Consider the following 21,218-nt stretch of genomic DNA (forward strand, 5'->3'; position numbering starts at 1 on the left):
TAACAATTATGTCGATAAACCTGAATGGACTGAATGCACAAAAAAAAAAAAAAAGAGCCCAGATGTTTAATATTTCTAAGAAATTGAAAGTAGACCAGATATGGGTTAATTGGTATAGATGGATGGAGCAAAGAAATAAAAAACATTGAAAGAATAGAATAACTCTCAAAAATAATAATTATGAGTAAAACAAGGGGGTCATGATTGGTGAAATTAAATCAGGATGATAGCTGGCATATAGACAGTAGAATGATAGAGAAAAAAGGAAATGATACTTGTGGAAATAACAACCCCAAGAAAACATAAACTGGATTTGAAAGAGACACCCATAACAATAGAAAAAGAAAGGAAGGGAAGAAGGAAGGAAAGGAGGGGAGGAAGGAAGTAGAGAATGGAGGGATGAAGGAAGGGAAAGAAGAGGAGGGTTGGAGAGAGAGAGAGAGAAGGAGAGACAGTAGGAGAGGAAGAAGAAATGTGGAGGAGAGGTAGGGAAAGAAGAAAGAAGTAAGGAGAGGTGAATGGGAGGGAGAGAAAGAAAAGGAGAGGAGGGAGGAAGAGAGAAAAGGAGAAGGTGAGAGGCTAGGAAGGAAAAGACAGAGGGTAGGAGTAGGGGAGAAGTAAGGGAAGGAAGAAGGGGAAGGAGAGGAGGGAGGAAGGAAGGAAGTAGAGAAGGAAGGGAGGGAGAAAAGAAAAGAAAGAGAAAATAAGGTGGTGTCATAGCAAGTGTGAAGGATGGTAAATGATACATTCCAAATTATATTTTATACCCTTTTAAATGGAATAATAATAATATAAGAATGGCAAAGAAAAAGAATAACTATGTGAATGTATACCTATAACTGCATGTAAGAGAATAGATGACAGTAAAAATATAAAGAACAATATAGGCAGATAATACCTGATCATAAGTAGCTAAGTATAAATAAGTTAAAAAATGTATATAAAAATGGATAATGAGTAATAGGATTACAAACGCAACCGGAACTGCTGTATGATATATGATGGAACTTATTGTTCCTATGTTGTTTTTAAGTTATGTGGTTATTTTTGTTAATGTGTTTATGTGTTCTATTGATGTGCTTATGTGTATTATATATATATATATATATATATATATATATATATATATATATATGTATATGTATATGTATATGTATATGTATATGTATATGTATATGTATATGTATATGTATATGTATATGTATATGTATATGTATATGTATATGTATATGTATATGTATATGTATATGTATATGTATATGTATATGTATATGTATATGTATATGTATATGTATATGTATATGTATATGTATATGTATATGTATATGTATATGTATATGTATATGTATGTATGTATGTATATGTATATGTATATGTGTGTGTGTGTGTATGTACGTATGTATGTATGTACGTATGTATGTGTATGTATATATATATATATATGTATGTATGTATGTATGTATGTATGTATGTATGTATATCTATTAGATTTTTACAACCCCTGGTAAGCCCCAATTATGGGAGGAAGCTAACTGCTTCCATCATCTGTCAATCGGCTCGTCACAAGAGTCCATCACGACAGAAACCCAATATTTTTACTGTTGCCTTTGTTATATTTGTGGGATTTTTTAAATTTGTGCTGATAAATAGATGATGGAAGCAGTTAGCTTCCTCCCATAATTGGGGCTTACCAGGGGTTGTAAAAATCTAATAGATACCTTTCACCCTGGCTTCGCTGATAACGGATAAGAGCTGGTGGCCTAATGGCTAAGATCTCTGCCTAGTGTGCAATATAGCCCAGGTTCAAATCCCAGTAAGGGTATGGCTAGCTGATGAGAGCTAAATAGCTTGAAATAGATCTATACTAGTCTCCCTTTATTTATTTATCAGCACAAATTAAAAAAAAACATATAGGTTTGCAGGGTCTTCTTAAGCTAAAGCGAACACAGGGTTGTCATGAAGGGTCCTTTGGTGCTGTCTGAGTTTGGCGGTTTTCTGGCAGATGGCACTCATGATATTATCTATTTTGGGTAATGAAATGTCTTCAAGAAAACAACCAAGCTCAGAGAGAACCAAGGATCCCTCAATAGTAGCAGTTTTATATAAAGATCTCATCCATCTGAAGTTTGCTGGGCACACTTATATCTAAGCTTTGGGGATAAAGTGGGAAAAATATGACTTATTTTCCTTTGTATAATTTTTGGAATGGTAGTACATTATGAAATATTCCTGTGAGGTAAAGTAAGCAGCTTTTTTCCTGAGTTCTTGGCTCTCTAGAGTTCTGTGAAGGAGAGTTATGCCATCTTTAGCCCTCGAATTTTTGAGTGGCATAAAAGAGAATATTAATGTCATTTTCTATGTTACTATTATACTTTTAATACTGGGAATGAAGAGAGTAAATAATACTTTTGGTACTTAGCACCTTGATTAAATAGGATACCATATATTTATTTATGTAAATTTGGGTACTGCCTGATTCCAATTGACTGTGGGCAGTACAAAAATAATATATGACAAACCACACCAAACAAAAAATAAGATGGGATCCAGGCACAAAATACAGGCATAAAAGAAAAATAACAATTCATTGCACAAGCATACAATTGAGATGTTCCCTGAAGGCAGTCCCATAGAAACCATAACATCAAAGTCCCTTTGTCCATATTTCATCCTATGAGGACTAATTATAAGACTCTCTCTATAAATAAATAAATAAATAAATAAATAAATAAATAAATAAGTGTGTGTGTTTGTGTGTGTGTGTGTGTGTATAATGAAATCCCAATAAGAGCTTCTGTTTTTTTTTTTGAGGAGGGTGGGGAGATTGAACAGTTACATATTTGTAAACACTGCTTCTCATATTGAAAAACATTTAATCATATATTCATAGCCAATTTGGCAAAGTGACAGGTGCATTTGAAAGCCACAATCTTTGTGAATTTGGGCTCATTCAAGTAGTGTATGGTTCAGAAAAAGTTTGGATTTGCTTGTATGGTTGTTAATGCACAGTTGTGTTTATTAGCTTAAGTAACTAAATAGTATTCTACTTAGGCTTCATGAGAATGGGACCCTTCCTCTATTCTATTTGTTAGTAGAGAGGTTGGTTCACTTTTAATTTTCAACACTTTCAAATATGCCATCACTCTTAAGACAAATATCTTTGGGTCCTCTATCTCAAATGTATTTCCAATGAGGAAAGAATTAAATAACAGCTTCTGGGGTCACTAAATGGAAAATGTATAAATAACAATTTCAAATGATGTCATCAAATTTAAAGAATGTCCCCTATCTAAGTATTTATAAGGGGAAAAATACTTAATGCAAATGCTGCTTTTTACAAACAAATCATTAAAAAGAATCGAAACCAATGAAATGTAGACTGATATATGAGAATAAATGCCACTGAATTTAAATTTAATTCTGAGCAAACGAGTGAGAAATAAAATTGAAGTCATTAGTAAATTAGGCAACAGTTAACATGATTAAATATGTTAATTTGCTTTAAAATTAGAATTAATTTTTGACAAAAACTTTATCTATGGACATAAATACTCTTACTGCTTTTGTCTTTAAATAGATAAACAATAATATTAGGTTTTCTATTGTCTGCCTATTAACAACTGTTAAAAACAAGTCAAAACAATTCTATTCTATAATAGCTCATTCAACCTATGAACAAGTGCAACAAGTCTCTTTAAGTTTAGGTGTGGTGTCTGTCAAATCATTAGCTAGCTGTCGGTTCCCTATTCTATAAAATACAGCTGGTTGTTAGTCCCAGATAACCCAACATGTTTTTTTTCTTTTCCTTTTTTTGAAAGATCAAAATTGCTGAAAGAATAAACCAAATTCTATTGAGACTTACCAGTTACCCTGCTTGTTCTGTCTTTCCCAGGAACAGCCTCTGTTGCTTGTGAATAGAGAGTTGTGAGTTCAGGGATCTGGGAGTAAATGTAATTTACTGCATCTAGTTATCAAAGAATGGGAAATACAGTTAAATAAGACCCCAGAGGCTTCATTGCTTAGGCAGCAGTGTCCCTACTTATTATCCCAAACAATAGACATCAGACGCTTTGTGCCAGATAACTGAATTAAAGCAGCAGAATGCAGAATCAGTGTGCTTTGATTGCCATTCAATAGTCTAGCTGAGGCGGGAGAGAGAAAAACCTGATGACTAAGACTTTTTAAGTGATATGGGTGTGAAATCATGTCAGGAGGTTCCACATGTCAGCAGGTCAATGACCAAGGTGGCGCAGTGGTTAAAAAGCAGCACTGCAGGCTACTGCTAGATCAGCAGGTCAGCGGTTCAAATCTCACCGGCTCAGGGTTGACTCAGCCTTCCATCCTTCCGAGGTGGGTAAAATGAGGACCCAGATTGTTGGGGGCAATATGCTGACTCTCTGTAAACCGCTTAGAGAGGCCTGAAAGGCCTATGAAGCGGTATATAAGTCTACTGCTATTGCTCTATTGCTCCTCTGAAAATGAAATATATCAAACAGTAATTTGCCTTGTAAAAACAGTAAGGTGCTTTGTACAGTATCTTTGCTCAAATAAATGCTTTAGTTGGTACAATGGATGTGTGTGTGTCTTCTGGGGGTTTTTCTTTCCAGGGCATAAAAGCTAATGTTTATTTATTATATTCAATGTGTGGATTAATAAAGCGTGAACTATCATATAGGTTAAATGTTTATTGAGTAACATTATAAATCAATATAGTAAATAATATAATTTGAACATTCTTGAACAGAGACTGTTGGTACATTTGCAAGTTAAGATAACCATAGTTGAATGTTATGTTTAGAAGCAAACAGATGTTTGTACCTAGACAGTTTTGGTACATCTTTTTATGTTTGAATCAGAATAAGAAGTCTGTGCAGGTTGAACCTAGCTTGTTTGTCAGAATTTTCTTGCTTCTGCTGTATGGGTAATCAGTTTCAAAGATAGAATGGCACTATAGAAAAGGTGAAACTTGTCATTTGCCTAATTTTATATATTGCTAAGGCAGAGCAGGGTTTTCAAGGCTGCTCTTAATGGTTAGGTAGCATCATATGGCAGTAGGAAGATTAAAGGTGTTTACATTTGAGTTTAAGCATTTTGAATTGGGAGTAGAGATGGGGCAGTAGCCAGCAAAGATAATCTAAATTAGCCCCATCAGCTTAGCCCAACTCATATTACTGGGCCATGAGGGGGAGGTTAATAAATCATATAACCTCGATCCGTGATGGCGAACATATGGTACGTGTGCCACAGATGGCACGCGGAGCCATATCTGAGGGCACACGAGGTGTTGCCCTATTTCAGCTCCAGTGCACATGTGCGTGCTGGCCAGCTGATTTTCAGCCTTCCTGGGGGCGGGGGAGGCTGTTTTTGTCCTCCCTAAGGGTTCAGGCAAGCCTTCTGAAGCCTGGGAAGGGCGAAAAATGGCCCAACTGGAAGCTTGTTTTCAAACTTCTGGTTTGACTGTTGGGGCGTTTTTTGCCTCCACAGGCTCAGGAGGCTTTCCTGAAGCCTGGGTAGGGTGAAAAACAGACCCAATAGCCCAACCGGAAGCTCAGAAATGATCTGTTTCTGGTTTCCGGAGGGCCTCTGGGGGACAGGGGGAGGACATTTTTGCCCTCCCCAGGCTTCAGGAAAGCCTCTGGAGCCTAGGGAGGGTGAAAACTCCCCCACTGTGGGGCGGAGGTCACGCACGCATCCGCAGGTGGGTGGGGCGCATTGAATTGTGGGTGTGGGCACACACGCCCGATAACACACACATGCATAATTTTGGCACGCCTTTACAAAAAGGTTCATCATCACTGAACTAGGTAAAGGTAAATATTCCCCTCACACATATGTGCTAGTCATTCCTGACTGTAGGGGGCAGTGCTCATCTCTGTTTTAAAACTGAAGAGCCAGCGCTGTCCAAAGATGTCTCTGTGGTCATGTGGCCAGCATGACTAAACGCCAAAGGCACATGGAACACTGTTACCTTCCCACCAAAGGTGGTTCCTATTTTTCTACTTGCATTTTTTCGTGCTTTCAAACTGCTAGGTTGGCAAAAGGAACTTTCTTTATCAATTCTCGGCTCCGACTGGCTGTGAGCCCAAAAATAACATAAATACAGTCTCTAACGAGATAATAGAATACTAAACAAAAACTCTTATAACGCAATGCACTTCTCCAAGTGTATCCTTGAATCAGGGTTACATAAAACCAAGCACTTTTCCAAGTGTAAACCACGACTGCTGATTAATCAATGTTGTACGAACCAAGGAACGCATGAAGGAACGTTGACTCCTGCGACTAGGGCGTGGCAGCATCCGTCCTTTTATCTCCAAAACCCCACTAACGAGCCCCAGCTGCATCGTTAATTTTCCATTCCGAAAAGACTCACAGAAGACTGCTGCTGAGTCACAACACTATCCCCCACCGCAGGGCCCTTTCCCCGGGTTCCGATGGTTGGGATGTGGTCGGAATGACGTGTCCACAAGATGACCCACACCCATTTCCCTTGGTGCCTTTTTCATGAATCCCAAACCTCTGGAGGCATAGCCCGCTTGAATCGGAACTCCTTAGGTATCCTGTGGCCACCATTGTTTCCTTCCACCCTTCACGACGTCGACACCCCATCCAGGGTCATCCACCCTCCGCAAGGCCAACCCACCAGCCCCCCTATCGTCGGAGGTTGATGGCAGCTCTACCAGCTTCGGCCGAGCCTTAACACCCTGTCCAGAGTCCTCCACCCTCTGCAAGCCCGACCCACCAGCCCTGCTACCGTCGGAGGTTGATGGCAGCTCTACCAGCTTCGGCCGAGCCTTAACACCCTGTCCAGAGTCCTCCACCCTCTGCAAGCCCGACCCACCAGCCCCGCTACCGTCGGAGGTTGATGGCAGCTCTACCAGCTTCGGCCGAGCCTTAACACCCTGTCCAGAGTCCTCCACCGTCTGCAAGGCCGACCCACCAGCCCCCCTACCGTCGGAGGTTGATGGCACCTCTACCAGCTTTGGCCGAGCCTTAACACCCTGTCCAGGGTCCTCCACCCTCTGCAAGGCCGACCCACCAGCCCCCCTCCGTCAGAGGTTGACGGCAGCTCTACCGACTCCGGCCGAGCCACCACACCATCCCCTCCCGCAGAGCCCTTCCCCCAGTTTCGATGATCGGGGTGTGGCCCAGAAGGGTTGGTGACAGCCTCCCCGGAACTTGGTCCAGGACACTGGCACCCCACTGGGAACCTAGAGACAAAGTCCAGTGCTGCGGGGACCGGAGTCGACAAAGGCTGGAATCTCGGGAGAGTTCTCTTTGTAGACCAGGCCCAATGACACTGGGCACATGACTTCACGCACCTCCGCACGTCATTTTTCAGATGGGGCCACCAAAATTGACGGGAGGCCAGGCGCAACGTCTGAACAAACCCCCAATGTCTTGACACAGACGCGCAATGAATCTGCGTGAGCACCCGTCGACGGATGTGCCCTGGGGGAACATAGAGCCGGCCCCGACACGTCAAAAGATCCCCTTCCAAAGTCCATGGGAACGCCGGCCCCACTTCCGCCTTTTGTCGCTCCACCCAATCGTCACCCCGCTGCACATCCCGTATCAGAGACTGCATGCTCACGGGATGACAAACAGCAGCGCAGGATGCAACGGGTAGAACAGTCCGAGGTGGAAGTGAGTTCGCAGGGCCAGAGTTCTCTACTTAATTCGGCAGGGCATCTGCCCTGTGACTTCACCCCCCCCCCGAACGCACGCTATCTTGTGCGAACGGGGTATCATGGCCGCACCAACGTGCTGGTTGTCCGACCTGATAGTGCATTGCTGAGGGACGGCTGCAGTCCGTGCAACCCTTCTGTTCTTCTTGGGGCAGCTCCCTGCCAGGTGTCCAAGATCCCCACAGTAGAAACACAATCCCTCCGGACTTCGTCTGTCCATCTCTGTCTGTGACACTCGAGGTCTGACAGCACCCAACTCCATGGGCTCCTCTCAGTCCACTGCAGTCCCTTGCTGAACCAGCATGCTGGTGGTCTTCTGGAATACACAGCGAGGCCTTTGCCTCTGCAGCCAGGCGTCTATCCGGAGGCACAGGTGGACCAACGCGTCGAACGTCAGTGGCCTGTCCACCCTCGCCAGTTCATCCTGCAATGCCTCAGACAATCCATCCTGGAACGTGTCCATTAGAGCTGTTTTATTCCACGTGAAATCCTGGCTACGCAGCCTGAATTCCGTCACATAGTCCTGCAATGAACTACTCCCCTGCTGCAGTGACTTCAGACTTCTAGCAGATGTTTCCCCCTTGATCGGATCTTCAAACATCCGTTTGAAATACTGGCAAAAGCCCTGGAAGTCATCCAACAAAGGGCTCTGCTGAACTAACAAGGGGGTAGCCCAACAAGCAGCTGTGCCTGAGAGCAAGCTGATAATGAATCCCACCTTCGTCCGGTCAGTGGGAAAGTCTTCTGCTCTCAAGCTCAGGAACAGCTGGCATTGTCCCAGAAATGCAGCAAACATAGCCAGACTCCCATCATATTTATCTGGCATGGCTACTGGGCACTTCCTCCTTGGCTGAGAGGGGGGGGGGTGCAGCTCTCTGCAACTGTGGAATTTGATCCGACAACATTACGATTTGTTGTGCCATTAGTCTATTTTCAGCCATCAGCTGCTCCATAATTACGGAAATGAAGGCTTGTCAGGCAGGAGTCAATCTGTTCTGTCCCCCCTTCACGGCTCTTAACAAATGGCAAGCAGACAAACTTAAAAGGAAGTCTTTTTATCAATTCTTGGCTCCGACTGGCTGTGAGCCCAAAAATAACATAAATACAGTCTCTAACGAGATAATAGAATACTAAACAAAACCTCTTACAACGCAATGCACTTCTCCAAGTGTATCCTTGAATCAGGGTTACATAAAACCAAGCACTTTTCCAAGTGTAAACCACGACTGCTGATTAATCAATGTTGTATGAACCAAGGAACGCATGAAGGAACGTTGACTCCTGCGACTAGGGCGTGGCAGCATCCGTCTTTTTATCTCCAAAACCCCACTAACGAGCCCCAGCTGCATCGTTAATCTTGCATTCCGAAAAGACTCACAGAAGACTGCTGCTGAGTCACAACAGTTAACCATGTCATTTGAACAGAGAAGAAAAGGTCAACAGAAGATTAGTCTTCTATTTCTGCTGCTGATACAGATAAGCCCTCAAGTGGCCCTCCAAAAATAGGGCTGCCAAAAAACTCTCTTGGCTTTGTTGTTGTTGTTCACATAAACCCTCAGCTACATGGGGGTGATGGTGACAGGAGGAAGCTATCGGGGAGGAGGATTAGTCCTTCACAATTTTGCTCACAATGGCGCTAAGCTTGATAGCAGCTCCATGTTATTTTAAAGAATGTGATAGTGGGGATGCTGATTTTAAAAAGGGATTCTTCCCATTTGACCAAGGAATGCATGATTCTTTATCTGCAGCTCACATAATTGAGTAATTCCATTGAAATTATGGCGATATCAAAATGGTTGCATTCCTTTTTTTCTTCACTGATTTTCAGATTATGAACTGTCACCATATACAGTCCATATATCACGTACAATTTAATTCATCCCAATATCTAATAAGATGTTTGTATGGTCACTTTAAAAGGTCTTTATTTATTTATTTTTTGATGGGATTAATTGAGTTTTAAAGTAGAAAAATTAAATGCTATGCCACCAGCTATAAATAGAAGAGGGCAATTTAAACTGATTATAACAAATATACTCCAGACAAATTTATTAAAGGATGCTGTATCCCAAAAAAGCAAATATGTAAAAAAAGCATACAAAGTTGGACATGATTGAATGGTTAAAACAACAATTTCCAAAATCTCCACAACAAACAGGCAGGCCACCAATAGCGCAGGTGGAGATGATTAACTTGATCATAAGACTCCATGGCCTTTTGCTACATCTCCAGTGTCAGCCTCTGTTTTGCTGCTGCTTCAGCTGCCATTGAAACGGGGAGAGGGGGGGCATGGTATTTGGGAAGGGAATCATTATGTGCTGGAGGAAGATTCTAGATGCTGGCCTGACCATCTCATTGCACATGTGGAGGAAGGGAGTTTCCCGCCAAGGTTAACTGTCCAGCATTCCATCCTGGTGATGTTTTTTTGAAGATGTCTCCCACCTGACAGTTGGGTGAATTATAATTGGACTATGGACTGGGGTGCCAAGGGGAGGGGATTGAACTATAGATGATATTCTTTGCTTTCGCACCTAATTAACCAGATTCAGCTTTGCTTCGCTACTATTCGTTTGTAATTAGTAAAAGTACACTTAATTTCAAACAAATAGAGTTGAGTGGTTTCTTTCCTGATTATTAAATGAAGTCGCACCTGACAATAAGCAGAATCTCACCTTGCACCCAACCCGGAGCGAACAACTTCCGAGGGGGGTGCCCTCATAGAAAGAAAAGAAAAATGTCTTTACATGAAAGCGACCAGGAAGAAGACCATGCTGTGAATTGCCGAATGAAGCTGACCTACTCTGTTCCACCCCCCCGGAGGGAGAGGAAACCTGAGAAGCCTCCAGGCAAAAGAAAGGAGGCCGCCTTTGCTGGGGAAGATGTTTCTCGACGCTTCGAGCCAGAGGAGGGGGGAAACGGAAGTCCTAGCTCTTCTGACGACAGTGATGATGAGGATTCTCATCGCTGGGTAAGTTCGCGATCTGGCCCCATGCTTATTCCCGTCGAGCTTAGGGTGCCCTCTTCTGGCGAAAAAGAAAAACTTATGGCTCTATTAGATTCTGGGTGTTCCCGTTGCATGATAAGGCCTGAAATGGTTGAGAAGCTGGGCTTGAAACTAAAAACTTTAAAAATCCCCATTGCTTTTTGCCAGATAGATGGCTCTATTGCGGGGGGCGGTCCTGCTCATTTTTCCACAGAACCCATCGAGATGTGGATGGGTACCCACCAAGAAATAATAACTTTTATTGTAGCACCTGGGATGGACCGGCCCCTTATTCTAGGACTCCCCTGGCTCTGTAGATGGAACCCACGCATTAACTGGAGAGAGGGGTGGTTGCGGATTCGGATAGCCACACCACCTGAAGGGAAAGTTGAAGCTCCAGACTCTGACACTACTACCCCCACACTGGCAGCCAGGGGGCAGGAGAAAATTGAGGGGGAGGAAAGAATTCCAAGGGAATATTGGGACCTCAAGGATGTTTTTAGTGAAAAATCTTCTCATAAATTACCCCCTCACAGACCCACAGACTGCACCATTGATATTTTACCTGTAGTAAAGCTTCCAAAGCCCCAAATATATTCAATGACCCCTAAAGAGATGGAGGAAATGAGGAAATTCATTGACAAAAACTTGGAAAGGGGATTCATTGAACCAGCAAGGCCCAAGGTAGCGGCTCCAGTATTGTTCAGAGAAAAGAAAGATGTTAATTTCAAAAATCTGAACTGCATCTCTGCTCAGAAAGTGTACCCCTTACCACTGATGAAGGACATGCTGGCCCAACTGGGGAAGGGCCGAATTTTCACTAAATTGGACCTAAGGGAAGCGTACTATAGAGTCAGAATTAAAGAGGGGAACGAATGGAAAACTGCTTTCAACTGCCCCCTTGGTTGTTTCCAATTTCGGGTAATGCCATTTGGCCTCCAGGGGGCGCCAGCGGTCTTCATGCGTTAATTAATGAGGTTTTACATGACCATCTTTACAAAGGCGTAATGGTCTATTTAGACGATATCCTTATTTACACGGAAACACGTGAAGAACACGTGAAACTTGTTTGCACAGTTCTGAAAAAACTCCGAGTGGCAGAACTGTATGCCAAGTTGTCCAAGTGCGAATTTCATCAGGAAAAAGTTGATTACCTGGGCTATCGGATCTCCCACAAGGGGATAGAAATGGACCCCGCTAAGGTCAGAGCTGTCACTGAGTGGGAGGCCCCACGTACACGTAAGCAGTTACAGAGATTTTGGGGATTTGCTAACTTCTATCGTCAATTTATTCCCTCCGCTAAGATAGCTCTCCCTATAACTAACCTCATTAAATCGAAGAAAGGGGCTAAGCCTAAACCTAGCAAACTGTTGGACTGGACTATGGACTGTCAAGCTGCTTTCGAGAAGTTGAAACGCCTCTTTGCGAAGGAACCGGTCCTCAAGCACCCTGACATGGACACACCTTTTGTGGTCCAGGCTGACGCCAGTGATGTGACAGTGGGAGCTGTACTACTTCAAGCAAATAGCCAAGGTAAATTACAACCATGCGCTTACACCTCTCACAAACTGACCGACACAGAAAGACATTGGGCTATTTGGGAGAAAGAGGCTTTTGTTGTTTTCTGGGCTTTATCCACGTGGCACCATTTTCTGGAGGGCACCAAGCACCCTTTCGAGGTGTGGACTGACCATAAAAACTTGGAGGCATTGAGAACCCCCAGAAAACTTTCTCCTAAGCAGATGTGCTGGGCTCAGCATTTCAATAGATTCAATTTTACCTTGAAATACATTCCGGGAGGAAAAAACTTTATGGCTGATGCTTTGTCCAGACTCCCTCAGTACAACTGTCCAAAGCTCAGTGTTGTCCAGCCTGTCATTCCCACAAAATTCCTAGCTGCTCCTGTTGTTACCAGAAGTCAAACAACTTCCAAATTGGAAGTCACTGAGGACTTTCTATCTAACCTAAAAAAGGCCCTTACTGAGGATGACTGGTTCCAGCAACACATGGATGAATGCACTCTAAAAGATGGATTGGCTTGGATTGGAGCAAAGTTATACATCCCTGTGTCCATTAGGACCATTGTACTTCAATGGGCTCATGATTCCCGGATGGCTGGACACTTTGGGTTTGTTAAGACCCTGCACCTCGTTAAGAGGCAATTTTGGTGGCTATCACTGAAAAAAGACATTGAGGCTTATGTAGCTAGCTGTCCAGTTTGTGCCGCGGCTAAACGCTTTCCGGGTAAGCCCCAGGGGTTGCTCCAGGCGGTGGCCCGCCCAGTAGCTGCATGGAAGTAGATCTCCATGGATTTCATTGTTGAACTTCCGGAAAGTCAAGGAAACACTGTGATCTGGGTTGTTACTGACTTATTCTCCAAGCAAGTTCATTTCATCCCTTGCTCCAAGATCCCTTCCGCTAAATCTCTCACTAAGATGGTCATCTCACATATATATCCCTCACATGGGGTACCCGACCGCATCATTTCGGACAGAGGTGTTCAGTTCACCTCCCTCTTCTGGAAATAATTCCTGAAGTGGATTGGCTCCGCCCATGGGGTTAAGCTCCTCCCACCACCCTCAAACTAATGGGGCCTGCGAGAGGACTAATTCTGTGCTGGAACAATATTTACATTGTTTCATCAACTACCAACAAGATGATTGGGTGGAATTGTTGCCTCATGCTGAGGTGGCTTACAACAATTCTGTGCACAGCAGCACTGGCTTTACCCCTTTTCGTGTGGTGTACGGCCAGGATATTATCCCCATTCCTGAGATTCCTCGCAAGCAGCCGCAAGTATCTTCGCTGTCCGAGTGGAGTGATTGCCTTCAGGACATCTGGCCTTTGGCTCTCCAGACTCTAGATGCTGCGCACCACGCTCATAAGAAACAGGCTGATAAGAAAAGGGCTAAACCCCATGAATATAAGGTTGGTGATCAAGTTTATTTATCCACTAGATTTCTTCAAACCACACAGAAGTCGAAGAAGCTGGGCCCCAAGTATGTTGGCTCATTTCCAATTGTCAAGATCATCAACCCTGTCTCCATCTGTCTCCAGTTACCTAAGCAGGTAGTTTACCCTGTTTTTCATGTTAAGAACCTGAAGCCTCAACTCACTTCTTCCTGGAGAGCACCTCTTCCTCCTCCACCTACCCCGCTGTTGATAGAGGGAGAACAGCATTTTGAGATCTGTGAGATTTTGGACTCTTGTAAACGGCGGAACCGTGTCCAGTACCTGGTGGCTTGGAAGCATTTTTCCCCATCTCACGCTGAATGGGTTGACGAGTCCCATGTTCGAGCTCCTCGTCTGCTCTGCAAGTTCTACTCTGCTTATCCTGACAAGCCCTGATTCTTGGACAGTCTGCTAATTTTCCTTTTTTTTTGTTTTTTCTCCCTTCCCCTTTCTCTCTTTCGTGTCTTGTTGTCTGTTGGTTTGTTTGTGTTCTTTTTGTTTCTTCAGGTCTGACCGCCCTTTTCTGGAGGAGGGCCGGATGTCAGCCTCTGCTTTGCTGCTGCTTCGGCTGCCATTCAAACAGGGAGGGGGACATGGTATTTGGGAAGGGAATCATTATGTGCTGGAGGAAGATTCTAGACGCTGGCCTGACCATCTCATTGCGCATGTGGAGGAAGGGATTTCCCGCCAAGATTAACTGTCCAGCATTCCATCCTGGTGATGTTTTTTGAAGATGTCTCCCACCTGACAGTTGGGTGAATTATAATTGGACTATGGACTGGGGTGCCAAGGGGAGGGGATTGAACTATAGATGATATTCTTTGCTTTCGCACCTAATTAACCAGATTCAGCTTTGCTTCGCTACTATTCATTTGTAATTAGTAAAAGTACACTTAATTTCAAACAAATGGAGTTGAGTGGTTTCTTTCCTGATTATTAAATGAAGTCGCACCTGACATCCAATTTAGACTAGTTCTCACTTTATTGCTCCTCTTTTCACACAAATGATGCTCTTTCCTACTTTCACTTTGCAACTTTGCTGCAGGGCATAACTCTGAATGTAATCTATGTAAATAATTATAACAGAGACCTACTGATTTTACTCTGGTGTAGCAGAAAAACCTCCTTGTAAAAACACCGGGATGTCTGCATGAGTCTTTTGTGAATCTTTAAATTTGGGCTATTATTTTTAAATTGCCTTAAAGGAGCAAGTTATAGAACAAACAATTAATTAATAATTAATAACAATTAATTAATAACTGGTAGGTAGAAGAGATAATGTACTGAATTCTAGACGAGGAGCCTTGCAACATCATGCCTATTTATTGTATTATTAATTTATTTTCTTAAAACAATATACAGGTAATCCTCAACTTACAACAGTTTGTTTAGTGATTGTTCAAATTTACAATTATACTGAAAAAATGATTGATGAACATTTTCAGTATTGCAGCATCCCCAGTGTCACATGATCAAAATTCGGATGCTTGGCAATCGATTCATATTTATTTATGACAGCTGCAGTGTCCCTGGATCATAGGATCACATTTTGCAAATTTCTTACAAGCAAAGTCAATGGGGAAGCCAGATTCACTTAACCGTATTCCTAACTTAACAACTGCACTGATTCACTTAATAATTGTGATAAGGTCGTAAAATGGGGCAAAACTCAACAAGTATCTTGCTTAGCAACAGAAATTTTGGATTCAATTGTGGTCATAAGTCAGGAGTGTCAAACTGGTGGGCCAGATGAGTCCCGCACAGGCCATGCCCACCCCAGTGCTGCCAAGGGGGAAAATGTTACAATACATCATGTGATGGCAACCTAACACGGTGAGTTTGACATCCATGTCATAAGTCAAGGACTACCTACATTAACAATAAAAGGATATTCAAGCAACTCTAGGATTTGTAAGATTATATTGCATTTAGGCAGTATTGTTGTTATACTATTATTACTATTATTGCTTTTTCAGTATGCAGATTCAAAAATACTGTGAAAAAGATTTATATATTATGGTATAATCAATAAACTGTTTCCATACAAACTGACATAATTCAGGATACATGTCTGGGCGTAGCACATAATTGAGTAGTAATTGATAACAGCAATGTGTTGAGTGATGATGTCTCTCATTTTTGGCAAGCAGTTCCTTCTGGGTTATTTTAAACAAGCCTCCTCTAGTTTTAGAACTCGGTTGTGATTTACCTATTTTGAGATGTGCAGATAGCTTCTTATCCTCCTTTCCAGATATGAAACTCATGCTGTTTTTAATAACTAACAGCCTAACTTGCATCGCAGCAGAAATGTGTTACAGAGCACCAAGGCCTCTTTGTAAATTCAGAACTCTGGAATCTTACAAGTGACAACATCAATTGCATGCTGGCCTTCAGTTCTGAAGGCTGAAGCCCAATACATTTGAAAGGGACCATTATGTATGTATATGTATATGTATGTACGAGTGTGTGTGTGTGTGTGTATTTATATATGTACAGTATGTATGTATTTGTATCAGGGGTGAAATGCTCTGAAGTCTGCTACTGGTTCGCTTCGTGATAAATCGCGCAGCACAGCAGATTGTCAATGAATTGTGCAGCACAGCTGATTGTCACGCAGCTGATTGTCAGAACTAGCATTTTTTACTACCAGTTCAGGCGAACCGGTCCAAACCGGTAGTATTTCACCCCTGATTTGTCTCCCATCTTCATTATTTGTATGGATAACTCAAAGTAGCAAATATATCCAACATACGTACCTTCCTCCTCCTATTTTTTACATGGCAACCTTGTGAGGTGGGTTGGGTTGAGAGTGACTGGTCCAAATTTATCCCGATGACTTTCATGGCTAAGGTAGAACTTGAACTCACAGCTTTCTGCTTTTTGTCTGGTGGTTATCTGGGCATGCCATCTGGATATATGGTGTGTGTGTTTGTGTCATGCGCGCTATCTAGGTGGACCTATCCAAATGACCTTATATGCTATCAGGGTGGAACTCCACAGAAGTTTCGGAAGCTACTCCCTCATAAGTGCGCTTTCAGGGACTGCTAGGTCAATGTGTTTTACAGCAAACAACCAGGTTGGCCTTTCATGACTTGGTAGCTTCTTTCAATGCCATGTCCTCAAGACTCTGCATTAGTCACCCTCAATTAGTTCTGATTTTAATATTGTATTTTCCCTCTTACCTCACACCATAATTTTTGGCCTGGATATCATCTAGCACATTTCATCTTTGGTATTGATGCAGTCAAGGGTCTGGGAATCTGCACAGCCCCCAGAGAGGTAATCCTCAACTTACACCAGTTCATTTAGTTACCGTTCAAAGTTACAACAGCACTGAAAAAAATGACTTATGACTATTTTTCACTCTTACGACCTTTGTAGCATCCCCATGCTCATGTGATAAAAATTCAGATGCTTGGAAACTGGTTCACACTTATGACCATTTCTGTGTTCCAAAAACACCTGATCACCTTTTGCAAACTTCTGACAAGAAAAATCAATGGGGAAGCCAGATTCAGAATAACAGAGTTGGAAGGGACCTTGGAGTTTTCTAGTCCAACCTTCTGCTCAAGCAGGAATGCCTATACCATTTCAGACAAAAGGTTATCCAATCTCTTTTTAAAAACCTCCAGTGTTGGAATATCCACAACTTCACTTAATAACTTAGCAACTGCAGTGATTCACTTAACAACTGTGGCAGGAAAGGTCATAAAATGAGCCAAAACTCACTTAACAAATGTCTCCCTTAACAACAGAAATATTGGGCTCAAGTATGGTTGTAAGTCAAAGACTACCTGTATAAGCCTTTAGGTTGTTGTGAGCATGCTTTCTTCCCTCTGATTGTGGAAACTGCCCTCTAGGGCTGTTTTGATTGGACTTCAGGAGATCATGCACATGGCTTTCATAGAGCTTACCTGATCACCTGTTCAATACTTTCCATAGCGATCCACACATCTTTTGAGCGCTCCTTATAAACACACATTTTATGCTCTTCCTAAAGAATGCTAGTTCTTTGATTGGGAGGGCAATTAAATTAGCTGATTTTCTGGCATTGTTTGTATGTACACTACATATTTTCTTCTGCTTTTTCCAGCAAGTGGTTTGTGTGTTCTTTTGTACTGATTTTTAAATTTTATATTCTGAGGATTTTACACAAAAGTGCAACAACATTGCTGACACCGGATTGCTAGATTACATGAATTTAATAAGTCTTATTGGAAATAAATATGTCCACATCCACACACACAATATAAAGAGCAGTTGAATGGGTCCAAATTTGTTTTTTGTTTTTATTGCACCCCAACATTCTCTATGAGGGTCATTTGGGGGTGGGGGTTTCTTCTGTGCTATTAAGATCTGCTTTGTCTCCAAATGCTAAGATTTATTTTCAAATAATTGTGTTTAGTATGGAAGTACCTGGTTATCATTATCATTAAATTACATCATGAAATCTATATTTGTATGCATATATGCCCCGTTGCTGTCAGATACATATAGAATAGGGTTTATCTTGAGCTATGGCACATGAAATCTAAAGAAAGCTTATTGCCGGCATCAAGGACTTTTGAAAAAGCTTTATTCCATATTCTCTCTTTGGCTAACAGCATTTTGAAGCTTAGTATATATGTGTTAAAAAGTAGCAAAGTACTAAATAAAATGCTCATATATAATAATATATAGTTAAAGATATCAAGTATGAAAGAAAAGCAAACTACTTACCTCCATCTTGGTGTGAGAAACTCTGAAATATCAAAAGCATTGAAATCAATTAGTTTGATATAATATTAGTGTTCAAAGTGCTTGCCACATAACATATTAATATTATTTACAGTAGTCCTATAAATTAGGAATAGGCAGGAAGCCACTCTTAAGGGGGAGGCATTTGGAGCTGGTCACAGATGGGGATTAGATTTACATTTAAATATAATTCATGCATACATTTTCTCTTGCTCAACTATATTCATGCTCAATTCTTCCATTGACGCTTTATTCAATACTTTGTTCCTGTTCTTATTTGTAAGTAGGTGACCCATTCATTTTCCCACTACTGTGAGATGCACCATTCCCAATGAGTAGGAAAATAAAGGCTTCTTTCCCTATCCATTTAGTAGCAATAGAAATAGCACTTATATACTGCTTCACAGTGCTTTACAGCCCTCTCTAAGTGGTTTACAGAATCAGCCTATTGCCCCCAACAATCTGGATCCTCATTTTACCCACCTCGGAAGGATGGAAGGCTGAGTCAACCCTGAGCCTGATGAGATTTGACCTGCCAAATTGCAGCAGCTGGCAGTCAGCAGAAGTAGGCTGCAGTACTGCACTCTAACCACTGCGCCATCGCAGCTCATTGGAAGGAAGCAGTGCTACTAGGAAGCCAAGCACATATTAAAACAGGCTAATATCCATTCTACAATTATTTTGAATTATATCTCCTATTATCCATTGTCCGTGTTGGCTTGGGCTGATCTTGTCTCATGACTGGTAGCTCAGTTTCTTTTCAGGCTTGGTTGTAAGAAACAGAAGCTTCTTTTTTTTCTCATCCAGCATGGATGGACATATACACAAGTGGACCTGTTCCTCAATTATAACGGCTTTCTTGTCTCTACAGTCAGCAAGAGGCGGAACTCTACAAGGTGAACCAGATACGGTTTCAAATAACGAAGCATCACTAACCCTGTTTATCAGACATATCAGAAGCTGTTCTAAGGCTGCTGAAGAGTCCATAGCTCTCAGAAATAGAAATGGCAACCTCCTGATAAATAGCTATGCACATGCAGTTGGAGCATATGGAGTCCTTGATGCTTTGGGAGTTTGGTTGATTTCTTGCAGGCATTTCATTACCCGACTTATTATGCGCTGAGGATGTTACCTAATCAGGTAATGAAATGTCTGCAAAGAAACATCCAAGCTCAGAGAGCACTAAGGACTCGACAGTTCAAATCTGAGCTACAAATATTCTCTTCTACTGCTTGAAACATGTGTTATGTGTAGTGTAAAGGAATTTGCAAGTTGTATATGTAATCAGAACCAGATGTATGTTATATTCATTTTGTAATTTAATTGACATACTCTTCTTTAATTCTGGCAATGGAAGCTTGTCTAGGTGCCAACGCTTCTTTAGAATTCATAAATGTTCTTTGTAATAATTAATTAATTAATTAACCTTTATGCTATCCATTTCACCTAATTTTGTTTTCTTCTTTTGCCTAAACATGTTCAGCCTCCCAACAGCATTGTCTTATGTGGCCTTAATTTTAAAAATGGAAGTTTCTTTGAGAGAAAGAATGATTTATGCTCCTGTTGGGCAGGATGAATATTTCAACTTTCTTCCAGAATATAGCCATGCATGTGGATCCTGCTGTGAAATCAATGTAATTTGTGGATTATTACTATGGGAACTACAGAGCCTGTGCTGAATTCAGATCAAGTTCATTGCTTTTGAATCAGCCTAAAATGACCTCCCCTAACACAGCGCACTGTAAATTGCATTTTAAGTATCTTAATTAAGTACTAAATGAAGTGTAGCTTCATTCTGTCAGAGCAGGGATAAGAAGCAGGGCCATTTCACTGAAGTTGCTGAGAGAAAAGTTTCTTTTGACTCCATTGTTCCTGAACAGATATTGTAAGAATTTAGTGATAGTAGAAGCTGGTGTATACATTTTGTTTTGTCCTCCCTCTATTGATTTTCTTCCTTCACTGGTGCATTTTAAGATTATAAAATTTTACTTTTGTAGTTTCTAACTGAAAAGTAAGCTATTCTGGGAGACATTCTGGTTGAGGACCAGAATAAATAAAAATTGATTGAATCAATTTGAATTTGATGTAGGTAATGTCCCATGACTTTATCTGACTTGGAAAAAGGAAGAAGTTTGACAAAGCAACAAGAATTATTGAAAGAGAACACTTGATTTAACAATGTTCTGGGATAGTATGAATTTCTTTATTGCTAGCTGTATAGGTTCAAATTTCAATTTCTTCTAAATTGAATATTTCTTGCCTAAATATGTTCAGCATTCTAAAAGCTTATTTGGAAAAACAAACTCTTCAGTTAATGCATAAATCAATGATAGTCTCATGAGTAATTTTATATAAGGGGCCATCAAAATACATCTCTGAAGTATTTTGGCAGTTAGACATAAAGATGTTTGCAGATTAAATCTCCATTTGGTGGTTCTGGATTATAATAATAATCTGTGAGATCAATTTTAATCCAAACAAGGGCTTTAGAATATTTAATCTTAAATTTTCAAGTTAAACTAGATAGCATTTAGTAATATTTAAATATATAAGCCATTCTACTTCCACTTATCACTAGATATAGTGATTTATTTTTTTCATCACTCTTAAATTGCAGGACTAATGAGCCTGCATTCCTTAAACTGGCACCCCCTAGATGAGGGTTGTCAAAGTCCTGGCCCATGGGCTGGAAGTGTAATGCACTGACCACGCCCATCCCCATTTTAATGAAGGGGGGAAAAGTCCTAATATGTTACATGATGTCGCTGTGACACATGTGGGTTTGAAACCCCTGCCCTAGATATATTTCAACTGCAGGGCCTATCTTCCCAGTTAGTGTAGCAGTAGTAGGAATGGAT

At 41.5% G+C, this 21,218-nt stretch overlaps 1 protein-coding gene across 5 annotated transcripts in view; it reads right to left on the reverse strand.

Annotated features, from left to right (window-relative positions):
- PALM2AKAP2 (PALM2 and AKAP2 fusion) overlaps positions 1 to 21,218 on the reverse strand; it is a 323,435-nt gene that overhangs the window by 149,704 nt on the left and 152,513 nt on the right. For 4 of the 5 annotated variants that reach the window (XM_087716190.1, XM_087716187.1, XM_087716185.1 and 1 more), the window contains 2 exons: positions 18,343 to 18,364; positions 3,863 to 3,964 (listed from right to left, as the gene is read on the reverse strand). In XM_087716190.1, coding sequence (XP_087572316.1) covers positions 3,863 to 3,964; positions 18,343 to 18,364 — 124 coding nt within the window. The remainder of the gene's footprint in view (positions 1 to 3,862; positions 3,965 to 18,342; positions 18,365 to 21,218) is intronic. The other variant, XM_087716189.1, reaches the window with a different exon arrangement.

This window comes from Thamnophis sirtalis, unplaced genomic scaffold, assembly GCF_051295495.1.
Source record: "Thamnophis sirtalis isolate CommonGarterSnake01/CBP01778 unplaced genomic scaffold, rThaSir2_p1.2 scaffold_5, whole genome shotgun sequence".
In the NCBI taxonomy this organism is placed as follows: Eukaryota; Metazoa; Chordata; class Lepidosauria; order Squamata; family Natricidae; genus Thamnophis; species Thamnophis sirtalis.